General features: G+C 33.6%; 1 protein-coding gene across 5 annotated transcripts in view; it reads left to right on the plus strand.

Moving 5' to 3' along the window:
* Positions 1-18,680, plus strand: part of LOC149063627 (paired amphipathic helix protein Sin3a-like) — a 70,056-nt gene that overhangs the window by 14,555 nt on the left and 36,821 nt on the right. For 2 of the 5 annotated variants that reach the window (XM_089255886.1, XM_089255882.1), the window contains exons 3-9: positions 5,151-5,277; positions 6,789-7,268; positions 8,449-8,593; positions 12,958-13,121; positions 14,158-14,470; positions 14,951-15,157; positions 16,483-16,569. In XM_089255886.1, the coding sequence (XP_089112012.1) occupies positions 6,811-7,268; positions 8,449-8,593; positions 12,958-13,121; positions 14,158-14,470; positions 14,951-15,157; positions 16,483-16,569 (1,374 nt within the window). In that variant the 5' untranslated portion in view covers positions 5,151-5,277; positions 6,789-6,810. Of the gene's footprint in view, positions 1-5,150; positions 5,278-6,788; positions 7,269-8,448; positions 8,594-12,957; positions 13,122-14,157; positions 14,471-14,950; positions 15,158-16,482; positions 16,576-18,680 lie in introns of those variants that run through there. The other 3 variants (XM_089255885.1, XM_089255881.1, XM_089255883.1) reach the window with 3 other exon arrangements.

The raw sequence follows: 18,680 nt of genomic DNA on the forward strand, positions 1-18,680 counted from the left end.
CTCCGATGTCAAATCATTCAACTAGATACTGCAATGCAACCCATCATCCCAGATTCCAATTATTATTTTTTGTTTATTACTTCTACCATCCTTGTTGACCATGCAAAATTTCATGTACATATCTCAAAAACTTTTTGAGAAAAAAAAATGTTTTCTAACCTCACAAATGACGTCTCAAAGGCTAACCCCATTCAAACAATATTATTTGTGAAAATATATCATAACTTTGCAGATTTTCAATACATTCAAATGAAATTTCCACTAAAATGCTCACAAAAAAATTAGATTATGACTAGGAAAGAAAATTTAAACCTTTGCATTAAAAAATTAGATTGCAAAAAAATCGTTGAAATTTAATTTTTGATTCTTTTTATAAAAACACAAGGGCTCACCTTTGCTTTTTCATTTACAAAAGCTGTCCTGCTTTTCACACAGCATATTCAGTGACAACTCTTCACAGATTGTTTTCCTCATTCCATGAAGCAGGGGCCATAGTTAAAATTTGAAACAATCAAAATAATATCATTTGCTTTCTGTTTAATATCTTCATTAAGTGTGCTTTACGATTCATTTTCTGGTAATTCTTCTTCAAAAACTTTACAAACCTTTGATTTTAAAGTGTTACAGGCAGATTCAACTTTTCTTTTGGCATTGTTTAACCTGCACTGTTGAGCTACCCTATGAAGTTTAACTGATGACTTTTCTATGTTCTGTAGAGAGTAATTTATTTTTTCAAGTGTTTCTTGTTTAGAAATTGACATTTCCAAGTTATTTATCTCTACATCAATATCACTATTCATCTCTTCACAGTATTCAGTTTCTTCACCTAATTTATTGATGTGTTTATTCACTTTGTCCCTACAATCATGGCATATTTTTTGCCCTATAATTGATTTTGTAAAACCATCTATTTCATTTATTTTCTGTGAAAAATACAAGTTTACTATCTTTAAACCTTTTGTTATTTCTTTTCTTATGACATTTAAAAGGATTAAAGCATGCTTTCGGGTATATTTCATACTTCGTGGAGAAAAAAGCTTTATGATGCTTACACGCAGTAGATAAATGTTCAGAACTTCTCCACTCCTCAAGATCAAAAGATTGTTGTCTGATGGATCCAATGATGTAATTGGTAACAGATTTTTCACTTTTGCATAACACTTTTTATGACAGTCAGATCCAGTTTCTTTTGCAACACTATAAATTTCAAGTGTCTTTTCTGACATTTTGCTTTGAATTCCAAAATGATATAAAATATTTAGTTCAAATGGAAATTGTGTTATCATAAGAAAAATTTGCTAACCCTGGAGTAGGCTAATTTATGGAGCACATTCTCCATCTTCAGCAAGATCATAATTGAGACTTGCATCATTTGATGGGGGGGGGGGGGGGGCGGGCAGGCAGTTTAGTTCTAACACTTTTGTTTTAGCTTTCTCAATGAAGCAGCAGCAGTGACTATCATCACCTGCTGCCCTGATAAAGTCTTATAATCAAATAAGATACCAGCTGCCCTCTGAGGGACAAGGACCAGTGTGCCACAGTTTAGGTCTTCACAGAAGCTATTTTTTACAATCATCACAACAATAAACATCACATCTAATATATCACCACCAGGCATTATATACATTAGGTTTCAATTCTACTCTCTACCATCTGCCTCAGCTACAACAATCAGGTTGTATTATTTCATTCTTTGTGATTTTATGCCTCATATTCTGACTTTTTATCAGCAATTTTAAAATTATTTCGTGGGAAAAATCTATAGGCCTGCATTAAATATTATAATGTAGAATTTTTTGCCACACAAGTATAACCATTTCATATTTATCATATGTATTAAATATATGTTTATTAAAATATATGCTGTAAATATCAAATTTAAAAAAAATTAACAATGTTTTGGTAAAATAACTTTATAATTAAGCATGTTAAAAAACACTTCAAAATACATCTATATATATGATTAATAATATCATCTGGATTTATCAAATACAAAATAATTCTTTATGCAAAAATATTATATCAGATTGCAAAAGTTTGCCTTTGTTACATAATAAGAAATATTTATAGATCAATTAAAAGTGAAATTAATTATTTTTTTAATTATTTGGAATTTGAACACTTTTCTAAGAATCTGAACATGAAGGTTTAATTTAAAAAATTATTTTATTCAACAATACATGAATTTATTGTAAGTATGATTTAAACCAAAAGCTTTGTTTTTCACCAACTCTAATTTGACACATTACATTAACATTTCTAATTATTTTGCGGATTCATTTAATCCTAGAATTTTAAAATTTATTGTTTTGAATTATTGCATTAGCTACTCATGAAACTTAATTTAGTGAATACTGTAATAAGCATAAGCATACATGAAAAATAAAATGTAAATTTCTTTTTATTAAGCATGAATCATTATAAGTCAAAATGTACAAATTAATTAGTCATATAAGTACAATTTTTTTTTGTTACTCAAATGTATTAACTGTCAAAATAATGTTTACTCTTCTAAAGTCTTCTTTCTTAATTAATATTAATGGGATTAAATTTTAAAAAAATTTAAAATTCATGCTGTGCATCCAAAAAAAGTGTTTAAAAGATTGTGTAAAAAATAAAAAAAATAAGTTTAGATGACTTCCTCTAAGGTTTGCATTTCCTTTATATTCATAATCTGCATTTTTTTTGTGAGCATTTTAGTGGAAATTTCTTTTGAATGTATTGAAAATCTGCAAAGTTATGATATATTTTCATAAATAATATTGCTTGAATGGTTAGCCTTTGAGACGTCATTTGTGAGGTTAGAAAACATTTTTTTTTCTCAAAAAGTTTTTGAGATATGTACATGAAATTTTGCATGGTCAACAAGGATGGTAGAAGTAATAAACAAAAAATAATAATTGGAATCTGGGATGATGGGTTGCATTTCAGTATCTAGTTGAATGATTTGACATCGGAGCGATCCAGTCTTATTTCAATGAATTTTGTGTTGCGAGCCAGAATAAATATATTAACGGTCAAAAAGTCATTATTTTTTTCCTCCATTATTTTACTTCATATATTTAGGAGAAATTTAAAATAAAAGTTGTTTTGGTAACTGCTGTGTCTCTGGTCTAAAAATACGTTAGAAAAGTTGTATTTTTTCTAATGAAAAATTCCACAGAAACAAAAGAAGAGATAAACAAATAATATTTCACACGGTTAATAAGGATGGTAAAAGCAACAAAAATAAAGAAAAAAAATCATTGAAATCTGAGACTATAGGTGTCATGGCCAGGTGATTTGACATGGAATGACCCAAGTGGGTTTTGTTGAAAATGCGGGAAAAACAGGGCATCTTAAAAGTCGGGATGGCCATAATTAGGGAAAATACTTGAATATGTCCCTGGAAAACAGGTCATATTGTCACACTGTGCAGTCCCTGAAAAAGTCCTATTTTTTTTCCTTTTATTTGTATGACTTTTTTTTGTTTTGTAAACATTGTAAATTATGTCGTCAAATTACAAACTACAAATTTTTGAAGAAGATTAATGTGTTAGTAATGTGTGCTAATAAATATTACATCATAGTTGTAATCACTATTTTGTGTGTGAAAAATATCGATTTTTACAATTGAGTAAGTAAATCCAGTAGTCATATTGAGTAATATTTTTTGGGCATGTATTATAATAAATACGGAATGCGTAAAAAAGGATGCGTAAATTTTTTTGAGATTTGCCCAATCCTGTACTGCAGGGCTTGAGAAATCCCAGGTGCCAGATCTAGAAGGCCATTAAAAAACTGGTATTTGCACCTAAAATGTTTTGTGTGTGATTATTGAATTGAATCTGAGGATAACCGAAATTTAAGATCTTTATCAACAACATGGGAAGGGTCACACAAAAATTGAAAAGAACTTTAGAACCTTTTTCATGTCATAGACCCCCCTCTATAATTGAGGTCAATGCATCATGAACCCCCCTTCCCCCTTTAGTGAGGGTCGAGGCACCATTGACATCCCCAATAGGTCCATTTTTATGCTGTCACCCCCTCCCCACCCCCATAATAAAATCTAAAATGTGTTGCTCTTTTTATAATTTGCATGTTATTGGAAATTGAAGTAATAAATTACAATTTCATACAATTGTAGTGAATGGAAATGATCCCTGGACCCTTTAGAAAGTATTCTATGGCTGCTTTCGACCATTTTTATGGGGGGAAATATTCTTTTCTCATAAACTGGAGGGTGGCACCTGAATATTCTAATTTGTCAAGTCCTGTATTGCTACCAACAGAATCAAGATGTTTGTTTAATGTCATGTGAGTATGTGCTGAAGAGCTGGGCTTGAAAAATCACAGGCGCTACTGTGACAACTACTACTAAACCATACATGTACCTCATTCATATTCCTCTGTGGAATTTCTAAAGAATTGGTACATGTTGGAATGTGTGTGTGTAGTTGTTGTGAACTTAACGTGAAGTTTGTTACTGTATAATGCTTGTTATATATAATGCTGTCATCTATTTTTCTAACTATGAGTGATGTGAAATCACATTTAATAATTGCACCATTGTAGGCGTGCTGCTCTCTGTGGCAAAACGTTTTTGCCGCAGTCACTAAAAAATTAACATTGATCCCTAAAACTTTGTATATTGTGTTAATTAAATTGGAGTCTATAGGCAATACATAATTTTCAGAATAAATAACATTTCCACCGATGAGGAAAAGGTCACCAGGTTCTGGGAAAACATTAAAAAATATATTATTTTGGTTGTTGACTGTTTCTAATTTTATCCCTGATTTGTTTAAGACCTGCTGAAGGGCACTGTGCCTTATCCTTTTATGATGATAGTACTTGTATATGCGATTAGGTAATGTTAATATCTCTTACATTTCTATTATTCTATTCAAATCAAAAAAATTGAAGGTTTTTGACTGCCCGAAAGCAAAGCTAGAAAAATCATTAGTAGATCTATCCGTAGATACAACCTGTGCTGTCTTTTTGTGTGACTAGGAAAACATGAATGATCATACTTGTTTTCTGTATCAAAATTTAACATTGCATACCTTCAAATAGATGTTTTTACCTGCAATTAATGTTTATTTAAATTTTGTATTTTGTATCAACATATTTTTATTTATTATGTTTCTTTTACTCCTTAACTATAGAATGGTTGCCCTCAAATAACCTTCATCTGTATGCTGATGTTCAATACAGAAGATTAAAAGAGCTCTCTGCGCTCATTATAATATATATCGCATTCAAGCCATGTGTCGTGGGGTCAACGTTTCAACTGTAGGTTTTCATAAAATCAAATTTTATTATAATTTTTATTATAATTTTCGGTACAACCGTGCTGTAGGATTTTTTTTAATAGATGGAATAGACCACATGTTGACATTTACACTAGCTTGAGACATTCTCATATTTTGATGTAGAAAGCCGCCTCGCCTCCAAATCTGCTATCCACTTCTTGAATCTGTTGTGCTCAACTTACTCTTGGTCTTATTGACATGCTTGATAATAAAACTATTCTTTCACTTTCCATGTACAATTTCAATTTTGGTTATATTTGGCAAAAAAATGAGCAAAACCATAATACAGTGTGAACTTATTTAGTACCTGCTAAAGTGACATATGGATTGGTTTTTCGTAATTTTTTTCCCTTTACTCTCCCTTCTAATCCTTTAGTTTTTAGAGATCAACCAAAAAGTTCATGAAAAACGTTTTTCCTGTATGTTTTCTGGACTTGCTCATGTCCATAGAAACAACATTAAAATTGAAAACACAAAAAATTAAATTTTATTCTTCCTTTAAATTAGATTTTAAAAAGCATTATGACAAATTCTGAACTGAATGAAATTTTTGTTTTGCAAATTAAGTTTGGAATTTTATACCTTCAGGGAAAAATATTAAATGCTTTCATGAACAAAAAATATTTTTTTAATCAATAAAACTGTTAAAAGGCTGTTAAAATGTTAAACCAGTTGAATCTAAGTATTTATTTTCTTTCATTCCAAGAAACACACTCAAATTGTTTCATATTTTGAGGTAAGCAACCATTGGATTGAGCAGACTATTCTGCTTACTGCTTACAGTGATAACAAGGACAGTCTGCAGGTCCTGGGGGGGGGGGGGGTGCTTCATCTCTCCTAAGAGTCAGATTTTTTAAAAAAAGAAATCTCTCATAAAATACAGTACAGGGCGACGTTACAAATCTGCACAATCAGTGTTTGTCTTCAAAGACATTGCCCTGAATTCAGTGCATTTACTTCAAAGTAGAAACTTTGTCAGCCAGGGCTAGTATGCATTTTGATGTCCGTATGATGTTGAATGAATGGTCAAAGGTATGAAATTCTGTACCTCCACCAGTCTTGTAATCAGGGTGCAAGACCTGTCTGCTCCCTCCTAGTTGCTGCCCTGCTACATGTTGTTAAAATTCAATAGGCTTCCCCGTTCCATGCTGTCGAAATTCATTATAAGCTAAGGTTTCACACTAGTTACTTAGAAGTATGATTGATTTCAATTGCATTTCAAAATATTTTCTATCCTGTTAAGTTTATCTTAGTATTGTTTTATGTCATTTGGTGTATCTGAAACATAAAAGAAAAAAAAATTCTTTTCTGTTGACCAAATTGCTTCCTAGAGATTTAGGAATTACCTGGTATAGGTGACTTATCTCTCCTGCATGTGGTGTATTTCTCTCTCTCTCCCCCCCGCCAAGCTAATATAGAGGAATATTGTATGTCTTTAAAAATTTATATTGTGTGACTGTTTTATAAATTTTTCTCTTCATATTTTTGTAGGTGAATTTTGTTCGTAAAAAAAATGCGACGTCATATAGACGATCACTCCTTGGATTTGAACAGTAGTAATAGACTGTTCAACAGCAGTTCTTCGTCACTGAATTCTGTTCCCTCCTTACCCAACAGTTCTGGTCGGACTGTACCAGAAGAAACTCGAGTGACTAGAGCTGTTGATGTTGAGCCTAGGGTTTCAAGCTCGGGAATAAACATACCAGTGACAGCAGCAGCAGGGCCTGGTACATCATCATTATTGTCGTCATCCTCTTCATCATCGGTTAATTTAGCGGGAAGCCTGACAGCTTTCCATCATTCGAATCGGACTGTTAGTACTCCATCGTCTCCAGGCCCAGCTATAGGTTCATCGAAACCATTACAACGCCAGCCATTGGCGCTCATACAAGAAACTGTTCATTCTGTTGGTGCTGCGTCAAGTAGTGATATGCAGACTGGTATACAGTACTCATTACCGTCTGGTTATCAGTGAGTATTGCTATTTGCATTTGATAAATTAGTTTCATTATTTGATTCTGATGAAATCATTGCTGCCAAGTCTCCTGGATTTTTACTATATCTTCCAGATTTCAGAAAAATTCTTATCTCCTGAATTTTAACCATGACTGAAAGAACATCCCTACTGTTGGGGGAAGATTATCCAGTTATATTAGTTACTTTTACCTGGAAAAAAAATTATTTATAGTTTTCCCCAAAAATGTCACATATGTAAAGCCAAATCATGAAGAAATGTTTCATTTTGGCAAGAGGAAAGGGACAAAATTTGTCAAATGGCCTGTTTTTGTCTTTTCCACATTCGAATCTGCGAGATGGCCCATGCCTTCGATGACTATATGTCTCATTCAGTCTACCTGTGTCCCATTATTTTGGTCTTATGGCAATTTTTTTGTTGGTAGATTTTGATTTCAGTGTAATTGTGACAGGTAATTTACCCTACTTTTTTGCAAAAATTGGCAACTTTTATCTAATTGGTGATGGCTAGCCAATGTCACATTTTGCTGCTTTTTATGCAAAATGTTATGTCAAAATTCTCAGATTTTTTATGCCTCTTAAAAGCATCTTTACATGTGTTTCATTGTTCTGTAAAAATTTATCGGTCAAAAACAAAATTTTTACAGAACACTCAATGAAACAAATGTGAAGGAGCTTTTAAGTGGCATTAAAAAAAAATTTTGAATTTTGATATGACATTTTACACCAACCCATGATGATTTTTCACAATCTCTGCTCTTTCACTTTCATTAATGAATAATCCATACTTTGTTTTCAAAAGATCCCTCTAATTTTTGTGTGAGTGTGGATTTTGTACATAATTCAGATTCACATGAAAAAATATTCCTCTGAAGTTGGCAGCTACTACACACATGCATCTCGTCCATATTCCTCTGCGGAATTTCTAACGAATTGGTACGTGTTGGGATGTGTAGTGAACCTGACATGAAGTTTGTTTCTGTGTAATGCTTCTTGTGTGCAATGCTTCCATCTGCCATCAATTTTTCTAACTATGAGTGAAATGTATTCAAGCATTGTTGGAAAAATTGATGGCAAATGGAAGTTGGCAGCTGTGTGAAATTAAAATTTCATCCAATCAAATTAACATAATTTTCTGCCCTCATACAAATTTGTAATATATATATTTTTTCATAAGATCCAGAGTTGCGCAAGCTGCTACGACATTATCTCAAGCAAGCCATGGTCACAATCAGACACCGTCAGCTCTTCATCATCCACATTCGGGTCAGCTTCAAGCACACTCTACCCAAGTCATACATCCAAGTCAAATGAACTCGCAGGTAAGAAAGAAAGTCTATTAATCGTGGTTGTGCCCTAATTCTTTTTTGTTAAACAAGGCATGAATTGAATTATTACTAAAATTTGATCATTTTCATAGAAACCTTTTTAAAAAGTACTTGTTTTTCCTCTATTTGTAATTTTTTTCTTTTAAAATTAAATTTTTATCCAAATTTATATTCGAATGCAATATTAAAAAAAGTTTGTCATTGTTTCAGTCATAATGGAAGTGTTACTGAAAAAATATGCAACAAATATCTTATACAGGGTTCCCACTTTTCCTACTTTTTTGGCAAAATGTCCTACATTTGTCCCACTTTCTTTGTTTTGTCCTACTTTTCTTATTTTTTTACTAAATCCTATCAACAAAATTTGTGTAATTGATTTTAATTGAAGAGGGAATCATCGATATATTGCCAAATAATACAAATGTGTAGTATATTGTAATTAATGATTCTGCCAAAGCAGGAATTGTAACGTTTTCAAGTTTATTTGTGGGGAGTGTGTATATGGACCATTTGGTTTATTAACTTTTAATTTGCTTAGTTTGAGAGTTCAACAAGTAGAGTAGTCATTAAAAACCTCTGTCTGGATTGAGAAAATAATTTTGTATTTACTACTTCATGGTCTTGGACAGTAACTAACATTCATCATTCAAAATTATCGTCCACATTTTGTGTATAGGTGAAACAACAGTTTGCATTACAAAGCAGTTGAATACATGGGCATATTCTAGGTTTGGCAATGCTCATGCTACCCAATATCATTCAATCTGTCTTCTGTATTTTTAAGGCATGAAGAGGCATAAACAATATTTACAACCAGCTATAATACCCGGCGCTGCCCAGGTTTTCTTCAGCGAGGCTGTTTGGATCTATCCGTTATATCTTCCTCTTTGTTTGAGGGACATGCAAACTGTGTCTAAGTTAACCAATATGGCGACTTCCTGCACGAATCATGAAATATAGAAATCTAGATTTAAAGAAACATAGAAATGAATATATATATATATATACTTTTTTTTTCTTTTTTAAGGAGCGTTAAGTATTTCGATTCCCCCCCCCCCCTTCAACTTCAAGTTATTCATGTCTGTTTCTGCTTCCAAAAATGCTTAATTAAAGCTGTGGAATTTTTTCGATGTACTTTTTACGGGCCCATAATTAGTTTTAAAACATCCTAAACTATATCCATTTATACAGTTGAATATTAAAAGACAATACGGAGAACTTAATTTTCATGTTTGAGAAGATATAAATAAAAAGTTTAGATCAAAATGTTATTACATGGATATCCAACTCAGAAGTAGGTCCGGGCTAATTATTTCATATTTAATCCCCTGGGCTTCGTAATCGAACTCTAAGCTTCTATATCTCTAAGCGAACTCAATGTTTCAGAAATCGGGAATTCAATACAATTTTTAAAATTATTGATGTGACTGAAAACACCACCAAATTTCTGCATTATTTCTGCTACAGTAAAATCGGCAATTTTAATTCTGATTTCTATGAGGATCACCCTTTTCCTGACCCTCAAAGTGATGCTGATGATGATTATGACGTTTATTCAAAAAGCCTCATTACTGAGAGTATTGAAAATGTGGCAAATCATTATAAAGGCATAAACTATTATACATATACTAACAGGATTAAAGAAGTGACGAACCGTTGTAAAGGCATATACTTGTCTGAAAAACATTGCTAGGGAACCAAAGTAAACTTTCGGAAAGTGATTGTTGAGGCCCAAAAACCATTGTTGCCCGACAGTTTTTTGCCCATTTGGGGCATTTGCCCTACTCTGGTGAAACTTTAAAGTAGTCTGTCGTTTAAGTCGGGTCTCATTTGGTATATATGCAAAAATTGGCAACAATCGATCTGAAATTGTAGATTTGTATAGAGAACACACACAGAGACAGAAAATTTTATATATATAGATGCTCAGCAAAGAGATAGAAATGAAAGTGCTTCATTTGTCAAAAACTATTACATTGGTATTGAACGGTGAAATGTTTTAAAAAAATTATGGCCAATGCAGTAAAACTATCCGGTTCATTTTGACTTACTTACATCAGACCTTGAGTAATTTACACATTTTGCACTGTGCTTTTGAAAGTGATCTTGGAGTGTCATTCTTAAAAAATGTACTTATGTCTTTATAATTTGCTGTGCCTTGTCGAAGGGAGTTCACAGAATGGACTGGAAGGCTCCAGAAAAGAATGTAATATATATTGTGAGGAGAGACAGAAAATATTTATTTGTGGTTGCTATAGTCCATTTCAGGTTAACTTTGCAGTGAAGGGGAAGCTACGAGGGAATCTCATCACTCGTTGCTATGGGAACGAAAGCCTCTTAACCAATGTATCAATGTGCGACCTTGGTGGAGTATGGCAGATTCTCACCAATCGCACTGAGAAAAATCTTTTTTTACGTGTAATGTAATAAGTGTAAGAAAATTGCACAGTGAATTAGTAATAATTATAGACTTTATAAAAAAAACACTGCCGATACTTTCAGAAATTGAAGTGAGGTTTTTGAAATGTTTTGTTTTTGTGATTAGAAAGTGTTTTAAAATTTTAGAAAAATTAATTATCTTATATCATCTTGTCACACACTCTTCATTGATATGCTATAACACTAAAAATTTCGAAAAACATAGTAACATTTCTCTTCCCTCAGCTGAAATTTATTTATAAAAAAATTCCAAACCATAATATGTAAGCAACATATAATTTTGAAATAATGTATATTAACCATGACACTAAAAAACTTTGGGATTTCAATTTTTTCTTCAATTTATATGGAAAAAATGAACGTTAAATAAAATTTTTGAAGCCAATCAAAATAATAATAATAAATTAATGAAGAACAAGCAGATTAACTCTGTTTTCACGCGTAAATGCAGGAATAGCACCAAATAATAATAATGATACGGAAAGTTCAGAATTTTTTTTTACTCGCCTTTCTTGCCAAAATTGAAATTTCTGTCGCTCATCCCCCTTCCGTGAACGGTATACGTTGATGCCACTTGTTTTCACAACAATTTTAGTCTTTTGTTACTGTTGTGCCGCTCATGGTTATTGCAGATGATTTTTATCGAATTTTGTTTACAGCGAGTATTCAAAAACAAAAAATATAGTAATCAGGAATGGAAGAGCAGAGAACTTTTTAGCATGGCTATCTCCGGTGAAAAGAAAGATACAACTGTCACATAAAAGATGCAAGTCTAAACCACTGTGGGTCCCCTCTCTCGCTTATTTTATCTGAAGAGACACTAAAGGCAAGGGGCATCTGGAGAAACAAGTGGTCCCTGCTGTGGGTGGAACATGGCATTCGTGTGAGTGGAAGACATGGCTCGTGTGAACACTCTCTGTGTGATCGCCAATAAGGGATTCAGAAACCATTACTTTCCCATGAAGATGGCAAGAAATAAATAATTGAAAAAAGGAGGACCTAAAACCAAAACTTCTGCACCCATAAAGAGCCTCTCACAATGGTATGGACTCTCTCATGGAAGAGAAACACCTCCTGTAATCTATGAGTGAATATCTGAATTCACTAAAGCCTATTTTCGGGAGGAAATAAAACTGAATATTCGTATTTATGTAAGCCTATAATTGCATGTAAAACTGAATGAAAAATTGTATTGTTATAGAAAATTCAACCAAATAACGATATAAAAATGTATATACAGTATATAATTGTGTAACGAAAAAAACACTATAGTGATATTGGTGGAGAAAATTTCTGGGATATTGCGCCAGAAAATGTTGTTGCCGTTGCTATGGATTTTTTATAATGGTAACCAATACTTTTCTAATTTAAAAATTTTAAGGAATAAACATCGGTTCAAAACGATATTTTTTTTGAAATCAGAAAAAAATTTAAATATTCTGTATAAAAGATCACCATAAACCTCCGATGTATGGGATCACTCATGACTATATTTTGCTGCGAAGGAATACACTCTCTACCTTTCTCTTCACTGCAAAGTTAACCTGAAATGGACTATAGTACACTTTTGGCTAAAAATTTTCTAAAAATTTGACACTAAAAATTTATTTTTGTGACCAAGTCATTTCTGTTATTTTGCTTTGGTTTGACGAGAGAGAGAGTCAGTCTTACAGAATACTGAAATTGTGCTATGAAAAAAAAGTTGAAATTTTTTTTATTATGTTGTCGGGTGGGGGGGGGGGGGTTTCTCTCCCCCTCCTACTTTTTAGGTTTTTTTTTTTTTTCTCTTCTAATTTTTTGAGTGGGAACCCGGCTTATATAACTATTTTTCTCAAGTCCTTTGAGTATCGTTTTATAGGCGTTTCATTGCATATATTATTAAATGGATTACTTATTCAAAGAATTAATTCTTTCTCTAGGCTAGCACGACACCAGTGCCTGGAAGTGGTCACCAAATGCAGTTCCAACGTCTGAAAGTAGAGGATGCCCTGTCCTACCTGGATCAGGTGAAGTATAAGTTTGGAAACCAGCCTCAGGTTTATAATGACTTCCTCGACATCATGAAAGAATTCAAGTCACAGAGGTGTGTAATATTATATAACAATTCTTTTAACCCTTTAGGCGGCACTGACGAGATATCTCACCTCCTTAAAAGTTTCTTATTTTAGCTTTCAGAAGCCCAGATATTTTGTAAAGTTGATTTTTCAATAGAACACTTTCCCCATACCCCCTAGTTTGTACTTGCTAAAAAAATAGAAAGAACGCTTACTTTATTTATACAATAATTTTGGCTGAGGCCTATACATGAGAATGCAGTTGATGGTTACAGAGGTAATGTTTTAAATTTTTCGGAAGTATGAAGGGCGTAGGTAAATCAACAACAGTGGAGGAGAGTAAGTTCTAGTTGGCTATGGTATGTGAAAAAAACTAAATTTAAAGCAGTTAGTGGAAGCAAAGATATGGTTTATCTTAAGTCTGCTAGAGATGTGTAAGCTTGGAAATAATACCAGAAGTATCGAAATTTAAATATCCATGGAGAACTTTAAAAAGTATAGTTGATTGAGAGCAGCCACCTGGCAATTGAGTGGTTAGGGAGCTAGCTTCTCATTGTGCAGGTCTCGGTTCGAATCCGAGCTCAGGCATGGATGTTTACTGACACTAACAAATCCCTGGGCGGATCGTGCTGATCCCTTGGGAATACGTGAGGATCACGTTATTTATAAAAAAAGGGAAAAAAGACGGTGAGTACTTAAGGGGAGAAAATTAAGTTTGCATTTTAGTTCGGAAACAGACACAAAGGAGGACCAACTGTTGTAGATAAAGTAAGTTCCGTCTTCTCTATCTCTAGCAATGTAGGGGTCCCGAATTTGGAAGGCATAAGAGAGAACTGGAAAAGTATAGATTTGATAAATGAGTTGTCTAACATCGCAAGTACAGTGCTTTGAATAAAATTATAGTATTTTACAGAGGGTTCACTGATTTCTGCTGTGCCGCTTAAATGGTTAATCCATTTTTAATTGAGCCAATCAGGTTTGGCACTTAATTGGCATGAAGAGTTGAAAACTTTTCTAATGTCCTTTTCTAAATTTTGTATCATTTGATATTTTGCTTCATTTTAGCATTGACACACCAGGAGTTATTCAACGGGTTTCCACGTTATTCAAGGGTCACCCAGAGCTTATTGTGGGCTTCAACACTTTCCTTCCTCCTGGTTACCGAATAGAAGTCCAGTCCAATGAACAAGTCCAAGTAAGCATTCCTGGTACAAACATGGGCTCCGGTTCTGGTGGTACGGGACCAACCTCACTGACTATCAACCCTGGAGGCACTATCACCACGCAGCCGATTCATACGTCACATGCAAGTAGTCAGCCAAACCACATGAGCCATTCAAATTCTACACATCATCCAAGCAGTAGTGTTGGAAATAAGGTAAATTTTATAGTGAGGATTTCTTTCTTTAAATTTGAATTATTCTTTCATCCAAATAATAAATCCAGGGCTGGACAAATCCCAGGTTGCCATAGCAACTAAAAAATTGGTATTGGCACCTAAAATTTTCTTTGTGTAGAGTTACTAAATTATAGGCTGAGAGCAGCACAAAATGTTTGGAATTTATAGTATCTGCCAACATGAAAGCAGGTCACTATGCTGTGAAACGTCAAAAGAAGCATCATTTTGGACCTTTTTCTTCTGATAAAAAAATTTTCTTGTGCCTAGATTTGTCCAACCCAGATATGTCATACAAATTTATAGACTTTAATAATAAATGAATAATTTGAATTTTTTGAGAAATTTTCATATCCAGTTTTTTTTGCATTAAATGTGAAATTTTATTTCTGTTTGTATCACATAAAAAAGTATGGGAATATAATAAATACATATGTAAAATGATTATAATATTTTTCTCAGGTGGTAAATCACCAACCTCCAGTTTCGAATAGCCAGATTCATATCAAGTTGGAGCCAAATCAGAACCAGCACAATTTCAGTCAGAGTTCACCTGCCCACACACATTCGAGTGGGGCTTCTCCTGGTGTCCATAGCCCCAACAGTACCCCACAGGCAAACCAGCCAGTGGAGTTCAATCATGCTATCAACTATGTGAATAAAATAAAGGTATGCCCCTGTAGCCATCATATATCATATAATCACACATATATTAATTTGTGATTCAATTTTTTATTTAAAAAACACTGAGAGGATGGTGACAAAGCAATCCGTCAAATGTGTTACTAGTGCTGTAAGACATGCTTGGATGTCTTATGAAATATTTTCAGAATGATTCACTATAAATTTACACTCAAGAGTAATTGAATTAGAGATACATAGTATTAGATCTCGTGGGAGAGTGGCTTCTGTACCCCATAGTGAGGAAATAGTTCTGGATAGACATTTTGGAGCAGCAGCATTAAATCACAGAAATTTGATGCACTGTGTCCCATCTATCTGCTGTTACCATGTGAGCTAGCCAATGTTGAATCCACTCAACTGCATGTTGTTGCCCAAAGTTGGCCCTTTCAGGAATTCTTTTACCAGAATCAATGGTGGATCCTTTATACTGTGGCATGTGAAAATCCTAATGATTTCACTACTTCCAAAATAGAGTAACCCATACTTCAAGCCCAGACAATCTGCCCGCAGTCAAATGCACTTAGATTCTTCATCTTGCTCATAATTTATTCAACTATGATTCTTCCATGAGCATCTCTCCTATAGCTGGAGTACTGCTTACGTCATGTCCCTGTTGGTCACAGGCCACCCAACTGCCATCTGAAATTTAATTGCTCTTGAGCGAGTATCAGTACCTGTATTGTTTTTAAAAAAAATGAAGAGCCATATTACTGATGAAAATTCTACAATACAAAAAAGACTAGAAGACAGTTGTGAAGGTTTTCAACTCTAAGGCTCATTTTGTTCTTTCACAGCACTACATACATATTCACTCATATGAGTAAATATCAATCCCTTTTTTATTTTGTTTATGGGCTGTTCACTATCTATTTTACAGAAAAATTCTGAATGCTTGATTTATATAATTCAGAAAGACTTGAATGTTAATAAAATGTTGCAATGTGTATTATAATACCATATATCAGGGCTTGACAAAAATCCCAGGTGTCATGTCACCACAGCGACTGAAAAATTTATATTAGTGCCTAGAATTTTTCATGCGTGATCGCTAAATTGGGGTTTGAGAACATGGAATTTCCAGAATTTATTTCAGCGCGTCTACTAACACAGAAAGGGATAACCTCAGTAAAAAAAATTTAATCTCTGAGCTGTTTCTGTAGAAAAATATTGTTGGCTCCTAAGAAATTTGAAAGGCAGCTAAATTTTTCTTTAATTTTTCAAGCCCTGCCATGTATAGTTTATGTCCTTGTAAAGACATTAACAATGCATGGATCAGAAGAACTTTTTAACATAAATTTTCTCAATTTCAGAACCGGTTCCAAGGTCAGCCAGATATTTATAAGCAGTTTCTTGAAATCTTGCACACTTACCAAAAAGAACAACGTAACCTGAAGGATGTAAGTGTGAGTTACCTTTATGTTTTCTCAACTTTATTTATATATTGGGGCTGGACGAATTTCCAAAAATTTACATGCCCAACTTAAAATATTAGATACCTGAAACAAAATATTTTGCATGCTAACGTGAAAGGAATACATGCTCAGTAAAAATTTTTGCATGTTGGTTGGGCGATAGATTTTGTCCATGTTGTCCAGTCCTGATGTATGTGACAAATTTTTCATGTGTAAATTGTTTTTATAAATTAAGCATTTTAACTGCTTCGCTTACAAGCGATTGGCAAGAAATTTGAATGATCTCTGTTTGACGAATCGACAATAGTTATGTTGACCTTGTCCTAACCTAACTGCATGTTGGAAAAAGTTCTCTCCCTCTCTTACCTGCAATACAGATAATAGAGTAGGCATGGAGTATATTTCTCTTTTCATCTTCACTTACCTGTTCTCTTTCACTCTTAGATGTATATAGTAGAAGGATACATCACGGAGGTGAACAAAACGACTTTTTTCTTCTTAAAGTTCCAATGAAGTTCCGTGATGATGAGAGAGGAATGGAAACGGAACTTTTAAGAATTCGTTCCACTGCCATTTGGATGCAATGTTATGCCCTTGATCGTAAAGTGGTTAAAACATGCAGACCTGTCAACTCTCCGGATTTTTCACCCTTTCTCCTGCTCTCTGGATTTGCTAGAATTTCTCCGGATTTTGGCAAAAAATTAGATTTTCCGCGAGCTTTCATATTGTCGTGACGTCAATGACTACCATCGTTGTTAGGGGAAACCCCCATAAAGGGAAGCCATGGTCATTTCCATCGAGCAGCCATAAAAAGTCTTGGTAACCGTATTTAAGCAACTGGCAAGACGTGACTTTTTTTACTTAGCATTTATCAGCAATCTTTTATCAGAGGGATGACCTTGGTTGCTGAAATTCCTGTAGAATTATTGTATTCCATTAATAGCCGTGCAGTAAACACATTAAGTTTTTTTGTCAGCAGCTTTGTTTGTTGAAGTTTTTTTAATTGTTTCCTCTGATTAAATATGTTGTCAGAAAGAAAATATAAAACTGCTTTTAAGAGGAACACTTATGTTTTATGAACAGTATGTGATTTCTCTATTCTGAGTGGATAGACTGACATGAATTGAATTTTACTGACTGAGTTATATTATGCTCGGAGACAATGCAGAACCTGTGTGTGTGTGTTTGTGGGGGGGGGGGTGGAACTTTTTCTTAATTGATTAAAAAAAATTATAAATTTTTTTTTCTTCGATCGAGTCTATTAGTGTGGGGAGGGGGAGGATTCCCCATCTCTGGATTCCAAAGTTGGCATGTCTGAACATGAATAACTATTCTGTTTTGGCAACATTAAAATGTATTTATATTATATCAGTGCTTCTCAAACTGTTCTTCAGGCATTTGTCAGTATTTCATAAAAGCCTCAAATGTTTTGATTCTTTTATTTCTTGGAAATGAAATTTAATTTATTTTCAAAAACTCAACTCTAAAGGTCAAATTTGAACAAATATCTTCTGTGGGCAAGTTTTTTTATCATATACAGCCAGGCTCATCATTTGGGGTACACACATATATATACATACATACATACATACATACATACATACATACATCCAGTACATGTTCTTTGCCCCCCCGGAAAAAGTTGAAATGACGGCTCTGTATACAGCATAGTTTCCTAAACCTTTTGTTCCATCGCCCCTTCTTTAAAAAAATTTTTCTCTCATCGCCTTTCCCCAGCTCAATCGAACCCATAGGATCTTATGTTATACCGTAGCTTCTACCGCCCCCTGGACCATTTCATTGCCAACTTTGGGAAACACTGATATACAGGATGTCTAGAAGAGAGCATCCCAGCATCTAAAATGTCTTCAAGCAATTTTATGAGTAAACTTTCAAATTTGCAAATGCTTTTTTCTAGACACCAGGCAAACAGAACTTTTTATGAGCAGAAATGTTTCTTTCTCCCAGGAGTCATGCTGTCTGGCCTCAGTTCATGTCTGATTCACAAGTTGAATGAAACCAACCTTAAAATGTTTTACTTCTATCTTTAACCTGAATAAGTCATTTCATCACTTGAATCATTATTTCTATGAACG

Source organism: Pholcus phalangioides, unplaced genomic scaffold, assembly GCF_987345545.1.
Source record: "Pholcus phalangioides strain wild (caught in Gottingen) unplaced genomic scaffold, Ppha-v1.0 ptg000172l_1, whole genome shotgun sequence".
Classification (NCBI taxonomy): domain Eukaryota; kingdom Metazoa; phylum Arthropoda; class Arachnida; order Araneae; family Pholcidae; genus Pholcus; species Pholcus phalangioides.